This window comes from Grus americana, chromosome 1 (assembly GCF_028858705.1).
Source record: "Grus americana isolate bGruAme1 chromosome 1, bGruAme1.mat, whole genome shotgun sequence".
In the NCBI taxonomy this organism is placed as follows: Eukaryota; Metazoa; Chordata; class Aves; order Gruiformes; family Gruidae; genus Grus; species Grus americana.
Window position 1 is genome coordinate 215,341,069 of NC_072852.1, and position 20,431 is coordinate 215,361,499.

Here is a 20,431-nt window from a genome sequence, read left to right on the forward strand (position 1 = left end):
TTCCCCCTCCCTCTTTCCCCATTGTAATTTGGGTAGTTTTTGACCAGGGAATGGAGAGAACTTGAAAGCAAACATATTATTCCCCCCTAATCTTTTATCAAGTAGATATTTTGGGATTGGGAAGTGGAAGAAAAATCCATCTAAGTGAAATAAAAGCACCACAATGTTGTCGCTTCGTTTTGCCAGTCATGGACATGAAAAACACTCTCACTTGGTGTCAGCAGTGACGGGATAGCATCACCTACTATTTATTATTTGTCTTCTACCAGTGACTGTTATTGTTTATAATAAAGAAGCAAGCTTGATCTAAAAGGCTGAGCATAAATCTGGGGCACTTGAAAACATTGGCCTGATCCTGTGCTTGAACATGTAAAGTGGAGGAACCACCTCTAGTGGGTTAGTCGACATTTGTACGTGTGAAATGTGAAGTTGCTAATTACAGGATACCTCCTTGCTGAAGAAGTCCCTTCTGAAGGAAAACGGAGGTGTTTCATTTTCCCTGCGCAGCAAGTGGATTGACTTTCATAACTCACAACACCCGTTCATCAAGCTTTGTGTCTCAAAATGAGGGAGAGGAAGTGGGCAGCTGTGGAAAGGCGAGGCGATCAGATGATGATGGAGGAGTAAAATTTTATCTAAATATTGCTATGTTCACTTTTCACCCTGTGTTGGAAGCCATTCAGGAGCTGCTCACAATGCAGACATGCATTTTGGGATCTCTCAGTGGCCTCTCAAACTGGCTGCAGGTTTTTGTAACTCCAGTTGAGCTGTAGACTTTCTCACACTCATCCTGCAGTCACTTACTGTTGTGTCTATTTTCTCTTTGCCTCTCTGAGATTACATCTGATTTGGAGAATGAAAAATGACACAAAGTCATTATAAATAAACCAAACCCCAGCTCCTGGAGACAGCTGTATCCTGTTTGTGGATTTGGGGGGAAGTGTTGAGATTTCATGGCTGATTTCTTCTATTCTTTTCTTGCTTCCAGTCTGTCTCTTTCTCGTTGTTTAGAAGTTGCATCCTACAGGATTAGGTGGGATTTTTTTCACTGGTGGAACAAGGAATGTAGCTGAACTAAACTTGCAATAGGAGAAACTGGAGTGGTACGTGGCTCTTCTCTTTGGCGTTCTGGCCATGGCCCTGGGGCTGTGGTATGTGGATGTTTGTATGTTTATTAATATCCTTATTGTTTTTGAGCAAATACTCTGGGTTTATTTGAAGAAAACAATAGGGGCCTGCTTCTGCATCCTTGTGTGGTGGTGTTTGATTTTTTTAGAACTGCAAAACCCATGAAACAAAGGAAGCAGTCCTGGGGTTACAGCCACAAATTGTCATATTTCCATTGATCTCAGTGGAGCAAGGCAAGCTTGCTCCTTTCTTTAGTGTGATGCTGTGAAGAGATAAAACTACCTTGTGATCTGAGGTCTTTGGCAGTCTCTGTTTTATCTTTGTGATGAGCAGCAGAGCTTTTTGAGAACAAAAGCAACACCTTCCAACTCATTGAGAAAAATGGCAGGTTGTAGGATATCAAAGACTGGCAAACAAGCCTGAGCCAAGCAACCTCCCTGTGACAAAGCAAGTTGGGGGGTAGGGTGGCTGGAGGCAATGGCATACTTAGCTGAGCTAGCAACACTTAGCATAACTCCTAGGAACTACACTTTGAAAAGTGGATATTTCAACCTTACCTCAGAAGGAAGTATGCATTTGGAAGTCAGTGTAGATCAGCCAAACCTCAGAATAGCTTAGAAGTTTCTTTGTGTCTTTCTCCTGAACCTTTGACTCTTCCAAAGCTTAGGGGTGACATCGAAATACAGAAAATGCTGAAACAAACATCTCATTTATCTTCGTGTTTTTTAAAAAGTCACAGAATTGTGACCTCTAGAGATCGTCTAATCCATCTCACCACGCTCAAACATGGTCAGCTACAGCAAGTTGCCCAGGACCCTGTCCTGCACAGTTTTGAATACGTCCCCAGATGGAGACTCCACAACCTCTTTGGGCAACCTGTTCTAGTGTTTGACCAACCTCACAGTAAATAAAAAGTTTATTCTTGTTTTCAGATGAAATTGCATGTGTCTTTTAAAATCTGTGCCCATTGCCTCTTCTCCTCTCAGTGAGCAGAGCTGAGATGTGTCTGCTTCCTTCTTCATTCCCTTCCATCAGGTATTTATACACAAGGATAAGATCCCCCCTGAGCCTTCTCCACACTGAACAGTCCCAGCTCTTTCAGCCTTTCCTCATATGAAAGATGTTCCAGTCCATTAATCATCTTTGTGGCCCTTTGCTGGACTCCCCAGTATGTCCATGTCTCTCTTGTACTGGGGAATGGAGCACTTCACCCAGAGATCTTGGTAAGTCAGCAGTGCTGTGCAGAGGGGAGGGATCCCCTCCCTCAACCTGCTGGTGGTGCTCTGCCTGACGCAGCCCAGGAGGTTGGTGACTTTCTTCGCCGCTCCTTGCTGTCTTTCAGGCACCTTGGTGTCTGCCAGGGAAATGGTGAAGCACAGTCCTTATGCTCAAATGACTTTAAAAGTGCTTGACGCAGAGGTCTTCTAACTTTTCTTTTGTGCCTGTAAATTAAAAAACAAAAAATATACCATCACTTTGATGGGACTTTAAAGACCGTTTTTCATAACGAAACGCTGAACTTGCTAAATTTTCCGTTACTCATAGTTTTTTGTGCTTGAAATATCTGGTGACCTGTAAAAATATGCAAAAGCTGAAATGAAACAGTTTGTTTTTTCAGTGCCTATATAATGTGTAAGCTGTGATGTTTCCAACTCCATGTTGTTTCAGTTCTGCTTTTTTGAAGACTGAATAACAAGTCTTAAGAGGATATTGCATTCCTTTTTTTTTTTCCTTCTGATTACTGTTGGTCTTTTTGCAATGGAAACAAACTCATTTGCGCATGAAAAGGAAATAGCACTGGTTTTAAGTCTTTGTTAAAAGTCAGTGCATCTGACATGGAAGATATTCCTCCATTTTCTCATCAGACTTGAAATTGAATTTTGAAGGCAATGCTGCATGAAGCTTCAAACTTCCAGACGATAGAGATTCTTCCGTTCTCTCCCTCACTGTTCATCTTGGTTGGAAAGAGTGAAAAATCAATGCTTATATTTGGAGACAGGGTTGATAGGCCAGCATCTTTCTTTTATATGTTGCTGGGCAAAGTGCTCCTCAACAGATGTTCCAGAGGGATTTTCATTTTGTATGTCTGCATTTCCCAGAAACACAGGATGTTATTTCTCCACATGCTCCCAAACTCCTAGGTAGACAAGCCCTTAGCTATATACGTGTTACTTTACTGGGGTGCCAAAAATCAGAGGCTACTCTAGAAAATCAGCATTTCTACCACTCTTGTTCTCAGACTTGCTTGTTGTGGTGGATTGACTGTGGATGGATGCCAGGTGCCCACCAAGGTTGCTCTGTCACTCGCCCTCCTTAACTAGACAGGGGAGAAAAAGTATAACAAAAGGCTTGTGGGTTGAGATGAGGACAGGGAGAGATCGTTCAACAGTTACTGTCACGGGCAAAACAGACTCAACTTAGAAAAAAGTAATCTAATTTATTACCAAGCAAAACAGAGTAGAGCAATGAGAAATAAAATCATATCTTAAACCACCTCCCCCCACCCCCTCCCTCCTTCCTGGGCTCAACTTTACTCCCCATTTCTCTCCCTCCTCCCCCACAGTGGCACGGGGGGACGGGGAATGGGGGTTGTGGTCAGTTCATCACACGGTGTCTCTGCTGCTCCTTCCTCCTCAGGGGGAGGACTCCTCACACTCTGCCCCCACTCCAGCCTGGGGTCCCTCCCATGGGAGACAGTCCTCCATGAACTTCTCCAATGCGAGTCCTTCCCATGGGCCGCAGTCCTTCACAAACTGCTCCAGCATGGGTCTCTTCCATGGGGTGCAGACCTTCAGGACCAGACTGCTCCAGTGTGGGTCCCCCATGGGGTCACAAGTCCTCCCAGCAAACCTGTTCCCTCTGTGGGGCCACAGGTCCTGCCAGGAGCTTGCTCCAGCGTGGGCTTCCTGTGGGGTCACAGCCTCCTTCAGGTGTCTCCACCTGCTCTGGCGTGGGGTCCTCCATGGGCTGCAGGTGGAATCTCTGCTCCCCACCATCCCCCATGGGCTGCAGGGGGACAGCCTGCCTCACCATGGTCTTTACCACGGGCTGCAGGTGGAATCACTGCTCTGGTGCCTGGAGCACCTCCTCCCTCTCCTTCTGCACTGACCTTGATGTCTGAAGAGTTTCTCACATTTTCTCACTCCTCTCTTTGGCTGCAAAAGCTTCCACTAGAGTTGTTTTTTCCCTCTTAACTCTGTTACCCCAGAGGCGCTACCATGATCACTGGTGAGCTTGGCCTTGGCCAGCGGCGGGTCCGTCTTGGAGCCGGCTGGCATTGGCTCTATCAGACATGGGGGAAGCTTCTAGCAACTTCTCGCAAAGCCACCCCTGTAGCCTCCCCGCTACCAAAACCTTGCCACGCAAACCCAATGCACTTGTAAAATGGTGAAAATGTCCTTCATGACATTTTATTTTAGATTTTATTTTACTTTTTATTACTTTCTTCCTTTCTACAATGTTATTCCTCATTCAGCTCATGCATATTTAAACATATAGGTTACACAGTTCTTTGAGTAAAATTTAGAGCTCCTGACGTACCCACATACAAAGGCAAGAAGTGAGAAGTGAAGAGCCACGTATTCTTTTAGCTTTGTACAAACTCTGTGCTGCCTGCAAAGTTTTGGACAAAGCATTAAACTCTGAAGCTGTCTCATCTTAAGAAGTTCCTTCCCGCTCAGCCAAACTCATAGAACTAATTGCTGGGGATCCAATTTACAATCCCTTTAGTTTGAGATATGTATGAAAGAACTGCGTATCCTTCCTCCATGCTGACATGTCCAAGCTTTGCTGGTGTCACAGTCCACAAACTTGTTCTGCAAATTGTTGTGATGCCTACAACCCATAACCTCATAAGCTACTGAAAGTGGAGGTGGGAGCTGTGATGTTTCCCCCTTAAAGTGTGGCTTTTCACTACACAGACACGTTATTTGCATCGGACCTCTAGAAAGAGAAGTCCCCAAGAATGTTTTATCTTCTGGGGTGTTTTTTTTAGTCTGTTTTGTTTGAATAGGTTTTAGAGCCCGTTAGCAGTCTGAAGAAAAGATGGGGAGTGTTGTATTATGACTTACCATGCTGTTAGATTCCATCTCAGCAGTGTTTGGGTTGAATCTCATGGAATTTCCTAAGACAAAAAAAGGGAAAATAAGCCAGAAGCTGTGCTTTTTATTCAAACACTGATAATCTGACTTCTTGCTCTTTTTTTTTTGACTTACAGACATCAAACGAGGCAAGGGAATCTGCGGAAAAGACCCATTTCTTCAGTGTGCCTGCCTTCCTGACAGTTTCTGGCCAGCTCCATTTGGAAGTGATGGCAGGGTGAGCAAAATGAGTTGGTTTTGGCTTGATCTTCTTGGTTGGCAATTTTGCCCCATTGGTATCCATTAAATATCTGCCACATGTGTGCCAGAAACAAATTGAGCAGCAGTAGCTGGATGATAGTGTGAGAGGCCAGCCTAGGCAGGGGAAAATTAGACTGCTTTTTAGTTCTGGTCCATGAACTAGTTTTAAATACTAGGCGTCTCCTTGCCATGAATTGGGAAGATTGGATGGAGGCGTAATCTTTATGGGAATGACTGCAGGATTGTTGCTAATAATTGTAACACCTTCAGTGTCTTGTTCACAGCTGGCATGTCTCAGCAAGAAAATCTTTTTCATTTTAGCTATCACATTCCTTTCCTCTTTTCTCCTTTTTTCCCAAGCTTCCTTTTTCTGTCTTCTTCAATCTTCCTGTTGTGTTTATTTCTTCTGCCAGTTCTCATTACTCCTGTTCCATGACTTTCACACTTGATGCTTTGTTCATTCTAGTTGCCAAAGTCAAATAGTTAATACTGTCTTTGATTTAAAAAAATTATCCTTAAGCTTTTAATGTTAATGTTTCACTGAGATTGTTAGGGGTGAAAGTGTCAGTCTGCTAGAGAGACAGTTCCCTTTGATTAGGGGTTGTGGTCCTCGTCTACACTGAATTTTCCCAATAAATTAACTAAATTAGTACATTAAACAGATGGAGTCAAATCAGCACAATCCCGTATTTGAAGGCACAGTTTTCTGAGCGCTTGCAGTGTGAGTTCTCCTCAGACACGGTACTTCAGCCAAGTCACCGTGCACCAGCTGAAGGGCTGATAAAGCCTGTCAGAGACCAGGTGTCAGGCAGGTAGCACTGCAGTTGTTTGCCAAGGGGGTTCATCATGCACTTACAGTGACTTTAAGATCACTTTTAAAGTGATTAATTACTGTCCAGTGCGAATCTTCTGAAGATGAGAGGGCTAAAACCCTTGCTTTAGAAAATGTGAACTTGGAAGATCTGCCTTTTCATGTGGAGGTGCTAACAAGTATTTCTAATAGTCTTAGTGTTTGCTGTCCATGCCTCATATCCAGTGTTGTGAACCAAATAATAAATGTTTAGCTGTTTTTATTTAATTGCTGTTGCACAGTTTAATTGGCTGCTGGTAAATAGCTGCAGTGGAATTGTTCAAAGGGCAAGTTTTACGTACAAATCAAAAGGTATAAATTTCTTCAGAAAGCTGTTTCCTGCCTGGCTTGTTCTCTGTGAGTGTCTCTTCTCAGACCACCTAGACGGCTGTGGTCTGCTGAAATACTCAAGCTAACGGTTCTCGATGGACAGGATGTTTCTCATGTGGTGCACTGGTTGCTGTGACAGAAGCACAGGTCACTTGGCAGCCAAAGGCTGATGCGTCATCCCAGACATTAGCTGGGGAAAATTAATGAGGAAGAGGTTTGTTTAACTGTAGGGGTGTTGGAGTTTTTGCATCCCTGAAACAAGATGGCATGACATGCATTTGTACGTTAGATTTAATTGACTGTCATGCGTTGTGACCTTTATTGAAATACGTAATTCCGCAAATCAAATAAGTCCAAAGAAAAAATATGGATTGTAACGATTAACTTGAAATACAATCTCACGCTCTTTCATCAGTCTGTTCCCTTTAAATAGTACGCAGCCTGCTGTGGGATTGAGCGGAAGGCTAAAGTGGACAGATGCGAGACCTGTCTGCTAAATATTTTTTCCATTGATACCACTCAGGTGCACCTTGCTCTCTAAGGATGGGTAAAAAAAAAAAAAAAATCAGTTCTCTTCAGCATGCAGTACATTACATTACAGCTTCATGTTCCTATTTTACAGTAGCAGGTTGTTCTTACAGACATTTTAAATAAGTGCAGCGCCATCTAAATTTAGATAAGCTGTGTTTATTCATAATGGGGCATAGCTGTTCTGTGAACCTGCTCCTTTTATTTTTATTTTATTTAAGCACACTGAATTTTTGAGGCCTACAGCTCAAGTGGTACTGAATCCCTTCAGTCTTCAAAAATAGATCAAACTCTTTTAGATGCAGAAGCACCGTAGTGATGCATCATAGTATTCACCCTCTAGATACTGTGAAACCCTTTAGATACTCGGAAAGTTTTATTTGTGGTTATCAAGTTGAGTCTTACTCTGTGAATGGGACTCCTACATGATCAAAGAACTGAAGTGCATAATAGTAACTGGAGCTGCTTGGCAAATGAATGTGTTGTGATGATGCTCTCAGAGTAGTAAAAATTGGGAGTCCTTCTCTCCCCAAAACAGACATGTTCTAGTCTTCCCAATAAACATTGCAGCCAAAACAGTAAAGATTTATGTGTTTTGGATTTGATCCTGTGAAATTTACCCTTTGTTTTAGCCAGACTAAATTTTTCATGCCCAGAAAAGGAACTATTCTTCAGAAATTAGCTTAAATAAAGTGTTGACTTGCTGTAGTCTTAAGGCTTTCAGGAACAACTGGTCCCTGAGAATGTGTGGGAGGAGACCAAGGTAGAAATGCCTGGAGATCCTTCCCCATCGAGTCTTGGCCCATATCCTGTTGTGACTTGATGTGGGACATGGGAGTGCAGAGAGAGATCCTGCAGAAGTCCATTAGAAACCAGGGGTGGCGCATGGTAGGACTGAGAGGCAGGGAGGAATTTGTGCATGGGGTTTATGTAGTACAGAACAGAAAGTAAGCTAGGCAGTCATGTCTGCTTGGAGTCAGCTTTTAGCTTTACAGAGCTCATGAGCAACTTCCAAGCTGTGGCTGGAAAAGTCTGGGCAGGGGAGGTATGGAGAAGACTTACCAGATGTATCTGGAACCAAGTCTTCTGCTGTCCTTGCTGAGGGTTCATCTGCAGCCCACAGGGTTTCATCTGAGTATTCATGCCTGCGTGTTGTCTAGGGCTCAAAGCTTCACTTTACAGCAGGGCTGCTTGCTGCTATTCCTGGTTAGAGGAGAGAACAGCGAACCAGTTATAATTTGTGAGGTTTTAACCTTTTTCTTTGAGGAAAAGCGGGAAGAGAGGTGTTCCTGCATTTATTGACTGTCTGCTGTGCTGCGTATGCTTGTTATTGAAGGCAAGGTCAGAAAAGTTCACTTTGTCTCTCAGTATGACACGAATGGCCTAGTTGGCACAACCTCTCACTTCGTTGTACTTCATCTTTGGAGTGACGGCATCTAGGTTGACTGCTCAGGGTGGCTGAATCATTGTCAGCTGCTATAAATCTATAGGCTCTTTAACGTCTCCAGAAAAGTCTTTGTCCAGTAATACAGCTCTCCCCTTTAGTCTTCTCCATCTCAGATGAGTCAGTAACCAATGTATGTGGTGGAAGTTTGTAGGACTGTGTGTCCTGATAACTAGTTTTAAATGTCATTGGTTTGCTGTGAAGTCCTGGTGGTATTTCCTCACCCCGTGATCCTCCAGTGAAGATAAAGGCCCCTTTGGGGACTTGAACTAGGCTGGAGGGTCTGTGACAGCTGAAGATGATTCAGAGGCGTACTGGAGACAGGCAAAACCAGCTCTTGCCAAGAAGTACAGCTCACTGGCTCTATTTACTTTGCTTTTTTTTCTCCTTTCACCCACTGCATTTCCCACAAGCTCTACCTGCTCCTCTCTTTTCAGCCCCTCTTGCTAATAGTTTACATCATTGTTTTGCATTGATTTTCCTTGCACCACATTTCATCCCAGGCACTGTCTGTTCTGCCTTTTGCATCATGAGCTTAAATAAAACTGCTTTTCCTAAAAGCTCTGGGTGCTATCCCCTCCTTAAATTGCAGAATAACTTCTCTCCTCATTCCTTGCTCTCCCTAGCTCTGTTTCTTTTATCAGGCCTTCAGTAAGTTTCTCCTCTCTTGTCGATCTCACATTCCCTGCAAATGGGTAAAAAACTCCAGGGCAATCTATAGCAACCTGCTAGGACCTGCAAGGAGGTTGTCAAGAAGACAAAGCCACTCTGCAATGGTGAATGACCAGAGGACTAAAGACTATGGAGATAAGCTGAAACAAGAGAAGTTCTGACTGGATATAGTGGGGAAAAAATCACTAAGAGATCAGTTGAGCATTGGAAAAGATTGCTGAGAGAGACCGTGCATTCTTCATCCCTAGAGGTTTTCAAGACCCAGCTAGATAAAGCCTTGAGAAGCCTAGTCTGGCCTTCTCCTGACCCTGCTTTGAGCAGAAGACCAGACCAGCAACCTCCTGAGGTCCCTTCCAGCCTGAATTATTCTATCCTTCTAAGTTTATTCTTAGCTTCATTCTTATTTGCCTCTCTACCAATCTAATCCACAAGACCATCTTGGTGAATTCTCTCTCTAGTTCACTTTCAGTTCAACGTCTCTCCCCAGGACCTCTTTTTTCTGCCTAACTTAAAATCTCAGCCTTTCATACTGACATCTGCCTGTTCATGTCTATTAAACTTGGTTTAGCTGAAACATAATTAATCCCACTCCCCTCTCCTCAAGTACATCCTCTTGATTTCTTAAATCATCATGGATTTTGCTACTGTCCTGCCTATTCCAGATATTCTCTGTAATCCTGCAACTGTTTTTCTGGTTGCAGAGAATCTCTAAAAAAATCTCAGTCATCCAGACCATTTTAGCTGGGTCTGCCTGAGTTTGTAGAGAGCTGAATGCAGTGAATTTCCTGCTGGTTTCAGAAGATACTGAAATCACACTGATTTCACTTTTAAAATGCCCGTACACCACTGCTTTTCAAAGCATTGAAGAGATGCAGAGATATAGCTGTCATTTCGGGTTGGTATTCAAGAAAACACTGCTGAGCTGATGAAAGATGTGTTTGAGGCCACCTACCATAAAAAAGGCTTCATTTTCAGCAGTCTGGCAAATGCAGCCTTAAAATTTTATTCCAAAATGACTTGCTAATGGTGAAACAGATTGCATTGTCTTCAAGCAAATATTTGCTCCACATCGTACAATTTTAAATAGTTTTGAATGCAGCTGCAGGAATGATGTCCAGTTGTATAACATTCCTGTTGCTAAGAATTAACAAAAATAAGTGTAATTATTTATCTTGGATGCCTGAAAAAAATCTCTGACATTTCTTGCACAACATTTGTTTGAGTCTGAATCACAACGCAGACTCTTATAATTAGCACACTAACTTCCATTAATTAGGTTGACACTTAATTGGAGCTATAAAAAGCAACCCTGACATGTCTGTTTTTAATCAATTACCACATGCTTCAGTCTGGTTCATGACTGCTGCAGTGATTGTTAATGACTTTGTATTACTGGGAGGCCAAATGCATGAACTTTGTAAGTACAGCAGTGAGCCTCGGGTCGCTTGGCTGATTGGAGCTGTACGGTCTGCATGGATATGCTGTTGGTCCTTTCTCCCTCGCCACTATTTTGGGAGGGGAAGCAGGTAATTGCCTTGCAAGAAGCATGATGAGCATGTTGAGAGTAGCTGCAGGTCAGCCGTGTCCCTGGGATCCGCGCATGAAGGGCTAAGTGCAATCCCAGCAGTGTCTTGGACTGTAAAAATCAAGTGCAGATAGCAACAGAACAGGTTTTAAACTTACCTGGTGAAAGGTGTCATCAGCTGAAATTCTTGGTTACTCCTTTTACAAGTAAGCTAAGATAACCCATTCTGTTTCTGTCTTGAATCCACTGCATGACCCTTTTTCCTTCTCTGAACATGGTCATCCCTGTGTGAAGCAGTAGTAGGTGCCGTAGGATCCACGTCAGATCCCAGCATCCAGATTTGCGTTAAGACCTTGCAGCTCAGCTTCATGCGTGTGCCCAGATAAGACCATGAGAGCTGTGGGGGGTTAAGAAACTGTGGCTTTGTGAGTTACAAGGGGCTGTTATAACCCTCTGCCCGCGTGTTCCCCATGCCATAGTAGCCACATTCATGGTGGTTTCTGTGAACTTGTTCTACTTTATGACCGAGGCAAGCAAGGAGCTTGTGGGCAGTCTGTCAGTGCAGCTCAGCTGACCGTCAGCGGCTTACGACGCCATGGCAAACTTGATTGCTTACAAGAGTGTGAACATGCCTTGTGTTCAGGCTGCAGCTCCTGCTTCTTGGGAAGGCTCCATGCTCCAAGCATTGGCTCCAGTATGAGATGTTAAGGCAGGCGGCTCCATCCCTGTTTGCTCCCATAGCTTTCCTTAAAATAGGTGCACAAATCCATCAGTGTGTGCCCTGAATTTCTTCAAGGGTTTGCTGTCATTGCTCTGAAGTTGAATACAGATATAGATACATGTCATAGTGTTGCATTTAATAGAACTTTTAGTAATTTTTTTTTTTAGTACAATTATTTACTTTTAGTTACTGTAGAATTTGAAGCCTTGGAGATTTTAAATAGCTACACCCAAACTTTTAAACGTGGCCTGAACCATGACTCCCTTTGGTGCAGTAAGGCACCCACTGATGCAGTTTCTTACTGTGATTCATATTCGTGGAGTTCGTATAACCAGTGTCCATCTGAAAAAAAAAAAAATCCCCTTCATAGCTATTAAAATGGAGTTTTTGGAGAACATGTGGGGTTTTTACTCTGAAAGGAAAAAGATTTAACACAATTGCTCCCCCACCCCCCCTGTTGGTAATGTATTTTTATGGCTTAGAGTAGCAGTTGCTGGGATGATCAAGTTTGGAAAGAGATCTTTGCTCCCACTTTTATTTAAATCTTTGAAACATTTTATATCGCTCCTTTGTCGAAGATCTCTCTTAGAGCATGGGAAATGATTATTTGAATAAATGCTTAACTACTCTGATGGCTTTCATCAGCCCAGCTTGAGTTATCATTGCTACTCAGTCATTTTATCGACTTTAATTAGAAATAGCAATAGCAAAACTAGGACAAAACAAGACTCCACTAAGAATAAAGAACAACAGTGTCACATAAAAGGGCGGAGGACCCACGCTGATGAGATCTTTGAGCCTGGAGCAGAAGACATTGTATGGCTCTGAGTAACTCTTTTTCCTTTGTGTCTCAGGTTATTTTCCCCTGCTTTCATGCCGTCTGTAAATTAACAATACAGTGCCTAGGTGTGCTGTGAGGTTTAATAAACAAAATGCAGGTTGCTTTGCCAGTTAATTAGGGTATATGGGTCACATTGTTAATTACTCAAGTGTGCCTGGATCGTTTTCAAGCAGAGGTGGATGACCTGGGGAGGATCCTTGTCCCATCTTCTTCTTTTCTTGCCACTGAAGCCAGAGCAGAGGATGTGGCAGGGGGAGAGCTGGTCCCGGAGCCTGGCAGGAGGGTGCTGCTGCGCCCGCGACTCTGCGGGCATGGTAGGACTCTGCCCTTTGGAGGTTGCAGAGAGGGAAACTACTGCATTGCTTCAGTCTGACTGGCTGGGGGAGGGAGGTTTGGCACTTCCCAGTCCCTGTCTGGGAACTTAGACAGCATTTTTTTTTAAATTTATGTATTTATTTTTGGCTGCTTACAAAAGGAAGTACAGTCCCATCTCATCGCAGCATGAATTGAAACTTTAGCACTCAGCACACCAGCTTTGCTGCCCAGGCCTAAGCATCGCATACTGCTATAAAAGCTCTTGTCAAGGTGCAACTTTTCTCATCTGTACTTCCTCAGAGGGCAGACAGAAGTGGCACTTTCTATGAAGAATCTTTTAAAACTCCTTTTTCTGCTTTTTTTCTGGAAAAAATTCAGTCCCCCCCCGCTGCCTTTTCAGCAGAAACACGTGCATTTTCATTGTGCAAAATCCAAACCACCAAACAATACTAATGGGAGTATTATTTTTACATTGAGGTTAAAAACTAGGTATTTCTGTCCAACTCTGAGGTTTCATTTTAACACAGTTTACACGCCTCAAAGATGTAAAACATTCTTCCTCTTCCCCAAACTGCTGGGCACCCATACCTCACTAGCATCATTAGAAGCCCTGGGTTTCCATCTCCTTTAAAAACTAGACCCTGAAGGCATTGGATCGGTATGTTTGAATGGTTGTCTACATGCATGTGGTTTCTTGAGTCGGGCCAGAACATCTTTCAGCGTACAAATTTTGGCATCACTGAACAATCCCAGTCACTCTTGGGTCAAGCACTGCAGCCAACTGGTGTCTTCTGGCAGCCGAGCAAAGTCATCTGCTTATTTTGATGGAGCAGGCAGGTCCTCCATGCTCAAAATGAATATAGGCACGCTGGAATAGAGTGGAATTAAATTGGATGGCTCGATTTATTAATTTCTTCCCTTCCTAAGGGAAAGGACAATATGGCTGACAAAGTTAAGCTCCTGGGCTTTAGGGTCACCTTGCTCTCCTTTCCTCCTCTGCTGACATCATGTGTTGTTTTGGCCTTGGGTTAGAAGCTATCATTTTTAGATTTTCTTGCAATCTAGATTTTAGTTTGTGTAGGGAGGGTGTGGGGGTGTTGGTGGCTGATGGTGCAGGGGAACATACTGTGTTGAAGGGTCACATGCTGTGTTCATTTAGCATGGCCAAAGCTAAGATTTGGCACAAATCACCTTTCAGCTCAACTCTTCAGTGCAATCTTGTCAGGGTAATCACTGTATTTGTGTTTATGCAGTCACCTGTAGTATTTTGGGGTGAGAACAAGGGCACCCTACAAATGAAGGGCTGTGTGGTTTAGTGCTTAGCCCTGCGTCTCACAACAACCAGCTTCTGCCTCCAGCTGTGTCACTGCCATGTGGTGTGACCTTGGCATAGGCTGTAAGCTGACTGTGCAGGGATTGCATGTTCTTGATTAATAGCCTTGCTCAGAGTTATATCCCCTTGGTTCGACAGCACAAATAAGTCTTTATTACCCTGGTAGCAGCATGGAGTCCTGGCTCAGAAAAGGAGCACAATCCATTCCTGGCTTGGGAACCATCGGCACAATTAATTATATTTGGATTGCAGTGTAAAAATTGCCAGTAAGGCAGAGATGCTCAGGCCTACAAACATTGCGTGAGTTTAATTAAAAGGATGATTTTAAGCAGCTTTGGGCACAGATACTTTATACTTCTCTATTGGTTTCTATCACTGCCTCAATAATGAATTGTCAACAAGTTCAAATGAAATGAGCTTTCATTCTGCGTGGCGTAAAGCTCTCCAAGGGGGAAGAGGCAGCTGCTTCTGAAGAGGGTTTTAGTGGTGTGTAAAATAAGGGTGAAAAGGGGAAAGTTTCTCCCTTCCTGGGCGTTCGTAGCTTGGAGATCACAAATGCAGCCTGTGTAAGAATGAGCCTCCACCAAGCAATTGTCTGTGCAGATGACGCCTGTGCTCCAGCAACGCATCCAAGTGCTGCTGTCTGCTTCCACAGGGACTTTTGCGAGCCTGTACCTAAAAAGGTGGTTAAACCCTTCACTGGTCTGGGGCAAGCAAGCTCAGTGTTTTGCAGGATGGGGCTCTGGCTTTTGCATTGTTTCAGTGTGTTGGAGGGACGCTGTGGGTATTCTCTTGGCCTCCACATTAAGCTCTCAAATTTTCCCAGAGAACTGGGCAGAGCAAAATACAGTCCCAGAAAGGGAGCAATTAATTAAGCAGCTCTGTGCCTTCTTCTGGTGTCGACCCCGGCAGCGCCTGTGAACTGCATAAATGCGCTTGGGTTTGCTGTCCAGAGCTCTGATCTGGGTGAAGCTGGCTGCAAAGGGACTCGTTTCAAAGCCTCTGTTGTGTTCTTTGGTAGCACGTACAAGGACAGTGTTACAGACATTACTGCTCTGCCTGTAATGGCTAAGGAAAAGGGCTCAACAGATTATTGGGCTTGCTTTCCCCCCACCCCCCGTGTGTGTGCTTTTGTTGGAGATGAGGAATTAGCACTACTGATTTTTTTTTTTTAAAGACTCTTGAATGCCCACAACCCCAGCTGACCTAGGCACTTTTGGAGACTTAGCCAGAATTTTCAAGTTATTTTTAAATGCTGGAAGTCTTGCAGAGGTCTGGGAATGTTAAATGATTGATTATTTGCATCGTAGATGCATCATAGGAGTCTCAGCCCTGGACTGAGACTCCATTGTGCTAGGTGCTGAATGCACACAGAACAAAATGACTGGTTTTGCCCTCAGTACCATGAAATTGGAGCAGAGTCAGCTCCCATCCCTCTTTTCTAATATATTTATATACACTCAGTGTGATATAGCAGTGTATCAAATCACAGATATGTTTTTTAATAGCAGATGAAGCACAAATAAAGGTCAGATTCATGTAGCGTGCGTTTGCTTAATGTCATGAATGGTAGAGCACAGTAAAGAGTATCTGAATGCCTGGATGAAAAATAATTGTTTGCACTTGGAGTTGATAACAGTGACTATATGTATTTTTAGCTGTGTTTCTCTGTTACGTCCAGGCCTCTGGTCAGTGCTGCATTGCCGTTACCAGATGACTTGCATTTACTGCGCTCCTTTGATCGCATTGCCAGCATGACATCTGGCTAGTTTCCCTTTGCCAGGGTCCCAGGATCGTGGTGAAATTCTCACAGTTATTTGTATCTATCTTTTCCTTTTACAATTAGCCTGAGAAATGAATGATTCCTCCCCTCCCTGCAGATGTGGATTTATTTTGGGTTTGGTATTTATTTATTTTCCTCCAAGGGGCAGGAAGGCAAATTTAGTCCTACACCAGTGATGTTGTGTTCTCTACAGGCTATCACAAAGCCCTTAGTCTATGAAGTTGCAGTGCTAGTGGTTCATTTTGTAAATGTAGGTGGTGCTCGATGTACTAGTTAGAGAAGATTGGTCCCGGCAGGATGCCTAGAGCTGAGAAAAGACTGAAATCGGTTCCTGTGGGAGTTGTTCTGCACTTGTCCTACCCAAAAGCTCCGTCTCAGGCACAGAGAGCCTTTATTCTTGCAGCACAGAATCAATCTATGTCTGTGAAGTGTTTGACCACGGTTGACATCTTGGAGCAATAAGGATTTTCATTATTATTATTATTATTATTAGGTATCTTGCAGCCAGCGAGCCCCTTGGAAGATAAGTATCTAGTCATCATGCTTGGGCTGCTATTCAGTAGGAAATAAGTACAGTTCAAAGTGCTCATAGTAGCCTGCTTTGCTGGAGACTGTTATCTGCCACACTGAGTGAAATGTCGGTGCCCATGCCTGGACAGCAGCTGAGAAGTGTGTGTCTCACTGAAGCCAGACTGCTGCTCTGTGGGACAGGATCTCCTGCTAGCCACCTGGTTATCACACTTTAGGTTCAAGTGTTACTTTTTGAAGAATTCATGCCAGGGAGAAATTAGAGACCTGTACATCAAAACCCAGCAGTCCTGGGTGGGTACTTCAGCAATTGCAAGGTTTTCAAAATATTTTTGTCTTGTGTCCAGTCCTGGCCCAGTCACAATCTGAATTTGTGACTAAACTGATTTATTTAGGGAAAATTCTTTCTCTAATATTTTAGCAAAAGCCTGAAACATGGGCACAGATAGCACAAGAATCTGTGTCTCCTGTTTCCCACTGCAGGCCAACCTTTGTAGCCTGGCCAGCAAAAGTTTTTGACCAGTTCTGCCTTAAACATTGAACAATTTTGGCCAAGTGACTCATTGTTTCATACTTGTTGTTTGTATTGCTATAGCAGTTGAGGCCCTTAAGCTTTGGATCCAAGACCTTGTTGTGCCAGGTGCTGTAGGAACATGGGAAAAAAACCCAAAAAGGTCTTGTGAGGAAGAACACGCATTTCTCTATAACCCAAGACAACAGATGGCTACAGATGAGGGAGCACAAATAACCGATGAGATAATACTGACCTGTGCAGTGAGTAATAGTCTTGGTACAACGCTTATCTAAACATTGCTGAGGTTTTATAGACACTATAGCAAAGGGCAGTTTGAAGGAGGATGATCAAGTGACGGCAGAAATTTACAGTAATAGCTCAGCAAGCAAGAAGGGCAACAGAGGGAAAAGAGACATGCTGAAAATGATGCTTCAGGAACGATGTTTGCTGCAAAATCTGGTTAGCATCATAGATGGTGTGGTCACATATGAGAGAGTGCAGTTACAGGAACAAAATAGAGCCAGAAAGTGTATTGTTGGAACAGGGAAAGCAGAGCCGGTGGGGATAAGAAACCTATAGGCAGGCTATGTATTCAGAATCTTGACCTGGAACTTTCTTCTGGTGTGTTTACTACTAGGAACTCAAGGAAAAAGAAAGTGCTGTTTCTTTAGCTCATAACCTTTAACCATCATGTGGCGTGAGGGAACAGATGAGTGAAGCAGAATGTGTGTGTTCCTTTATTTGCAGTGCAGATGCCTCAATAAGGGGCAAAGGAAAAACACTGCTTTTTGTAGCCTTGTTTATTTGAACTTCAGTTTAACAAAATTAGCCTGTACAGAAACTTCAGCGAACATCCTCTTTAAGTTGAAAGCTTACAGAGCAAGATGCAAGTCAAATGCCAACGCCAGCAATTAGCACGCATCCTTTCATGAGTGTTAAACTGTGGTTAATCTCTACCGATCAGGTTCTTTTTCTCCTACACACTGTCTAGAGCTAAAAATAATGTCAAGTTAAAGATGTACCAAAGATAGCAGCTGCCGAGTCCATGACTTTTCTGAAGTAGCTCGCTCTCTCCTCAATCATGGTTTGCTTCCCATGCAGTACGGGAGGAAACACAGCTATCATGGCATCTGTTCTGGAAGCTCTCAGTGGCTTGAGGATGTCCAGGAGCCCAAGTGCTTATAGCCCACAGTGTGAAAGGTATCGCTTAGAGTGCAGCTTCCCCACGGTAAAAATAAAACTTTTAAAGGTGTGTTGCTGTTTGATAGGAAGGAACACAGCATGACATGACGGCAGAGTAAGAGAGGATGTATTTAAATAGACTCCCCAGAAGGTTGCTGGAGAAATAGCTTCATAAGAGGAAATGTATTGGTTGCTTCAGCATAAAATGGTATTCCAGATGCGTTCTCTGCAGTAGGGACCCCTTTGAGTTGAACCGTTTTTAGCTGTGTGGAAGGAGCCCAGTCTTTATCTCGAAGGCTCTATCAGCAATAACCTTTGGTCTTGCCACTAGAGGGGGACTGCAAGCCGTACACCGTACATCCATCCTGCCACCTCGCAGTGCTAACGCTGGCCCAGCAACTCCAGCAGCAAGACCCTCTCTGGTCTGTTGGGCTCTGGGGTGTCACAGCACCCATAAAGGTCAGACCCTGCAGCCAAACAAATGTGAAGGGACGTGGAGGAGGGGAGGCTGACTGGTGCGATGTCCGGGTGCTTCTCCAGTGATCTAGTTCTGCAGAATGTCATTTTTCTGTTCCCACACAGCTGCAAAAAGTGTCCTGAGTGTGAGTAGTGTTTAGTGAAAGTTGAACAGGGTTTGTGCAACCTCGCTGAGTCATGGAGAGGTGTGAATAACTCCTCTTAAAGCCCAGCTGAAGCAATGTGATGGCAACATACCTAACAGTGCCATTAAACTGGTTAAGATGAAATGGAAACATGAGTGCTCCTAGATCCTGGGAGAAAAGTGAGCTTGTGCATGGAACTTTCAATATTACAGACTCGCTGGTGTGGTGGGCCTGACCTACCTGTTTCTTGCTGCCTTGCAGGGCTTTTACCCATGTGTTCACCTTCGGCCCGACCTTTCGAGCAGAAAACTCACAGAGTCGCCGGCACCTGGCAGAGTTCTATATGGTAGAGGCTGAGCTGTCCTTCACTGAAAGCCTCCAAGACATCATGCAGGTGGGCACTCCAAGTGTTTATGCAGGACTAGTACCAAAACTTCCTCCTCCGTGAGCTGAGGTTGCAGCTCCTCTCGTCCTGTGTGAGCCTGGTAAGAGCACAGGGACTTCCCAAGGATCAGGGTTTGCTCAGCAGAGATAAGGCCACAGAGGGGATTTGGAAGGGCAGATGAACTCAGCCCATATCTGAATGGGAAGCTGCACGGTTGCTGTATTGCCAGGAAATGTGTAAATGTGCTTGACTGGCACTAATGAAAGTGGCAGTCTCCCCTTCAAAACCTTCAGCATCTTTCCAGTGAATCTGAGCAGTATTTATGCGGTGTGTCCCTTGGTGTGTCTGTAAAGAGCTCCTTGAAACCTGCATTGAAATCTCAAGTAGAAACAACAGTTCCTGGCATAGACTATTCACTGTGGCTTTAGCAGAAGATGGAAATCCTTAGAGTCAGCTAGCTTTTGATTTTTCAGGTTTGACCTCTTGGTTGCAGTTAAACTACGTGATGGATGCTAATGCATTTTACTAGTCTCAGCATAAGCCAGCTTATGCCCAGTAGGACTTGTGAGTAAACATCCACACGTACTCTCATATATCTGATAAGCTCCTTGAAAAGCTATTGGAGAAATAGCCTTTAAAAGAAAAAGACCTGAGGCACTGGCCACAGATGTATAAAATAACATCCAGGTGATGGTTTCTTCAGCCTGGATCACGTACAGTCTGCTGAGTCAGCATGGCCTGACAGCGGAGCTGACATACTCTGTCTCTTGTGTGTGCTGCTTCTGCATCTTGGATGTCTGGATGACACTGGGCTGTGTGGACTGATCCATTGGGAATCTCTGTGCTCCATCATTAATAGCACTCTACTCTTTCTTTTCTCTCTCTTTTTCTCCAGAACAACTTTGTGTGTATTCTTAGAGTATAGCATGTGTATATGTTTACACCTTATTTCTGAGACCCCTGTTCAGGTATCAGGAGCTGATGGAAATCTTCACTGCTTTTATCTAGTATAATAAGCAGGGTCTTCGGGTGTTCAAGCCCTTGAGCACAGCACAAACGTATCTGTGCTCTTGTGCTGAGAAGCCTAATTTCTTGGTTTTTGAAGTATACACAGCCAGTTCAGACAGTTCAGAGAATTAGATTTGAGAACTATTTTGGAATGCGTAGAGCTTTTATTTGTAAGGAAAGGAGGAACTGGAGGAACTTCCACCCTTGACTTGGCTTTTGTTGTTGCTAAATGTCTTGTGAAGTCTCAGTTTGCACTCTGCTCTTTCACTTTTTCCCTCTGTCCCTAGTCTTTGACAAGCATCTTTCCCTATAACAGAAAGTCTCCTAGCAGCCATTGTTTTGCATTCCTCATAGCAAGTCTACATTGCAACATGCTTGCTTTTGTGATGTTGTCTTTTGCAG

The 20,431-nt window shown here is 43.8% G+C and overlaps 1 protein-coding gene across 3 annotated transcripts in view; it reads left to right on the forward strand.

The window, feature by feature from the left end:
- Positions 1–20,431, forward strand: part of NARS2 (asparaginyl-tRNA synthetase 2, mitochondrial) — a 54,337-nt gene that overhangs the window by 14,610 nt on the left and 19,296 nt on the right. For all 3 annotated transcript variants that reach the window (XM_054805662.1, XM_054805655.1, XM_054805673.1), the window contains exons 6-7: positions 5,345–5,445; positions 18,898–19,030. In XM_054805662.1, the coding sequence (XP_054661637.1) occupies positions 5,345–5,445; positions 18,898–19,030 (234 nt within the window). The remainder of the gene's footprint in view (positions 1–5,344; positions 5,446–18,897; positions 19,031–20,431) is intronic.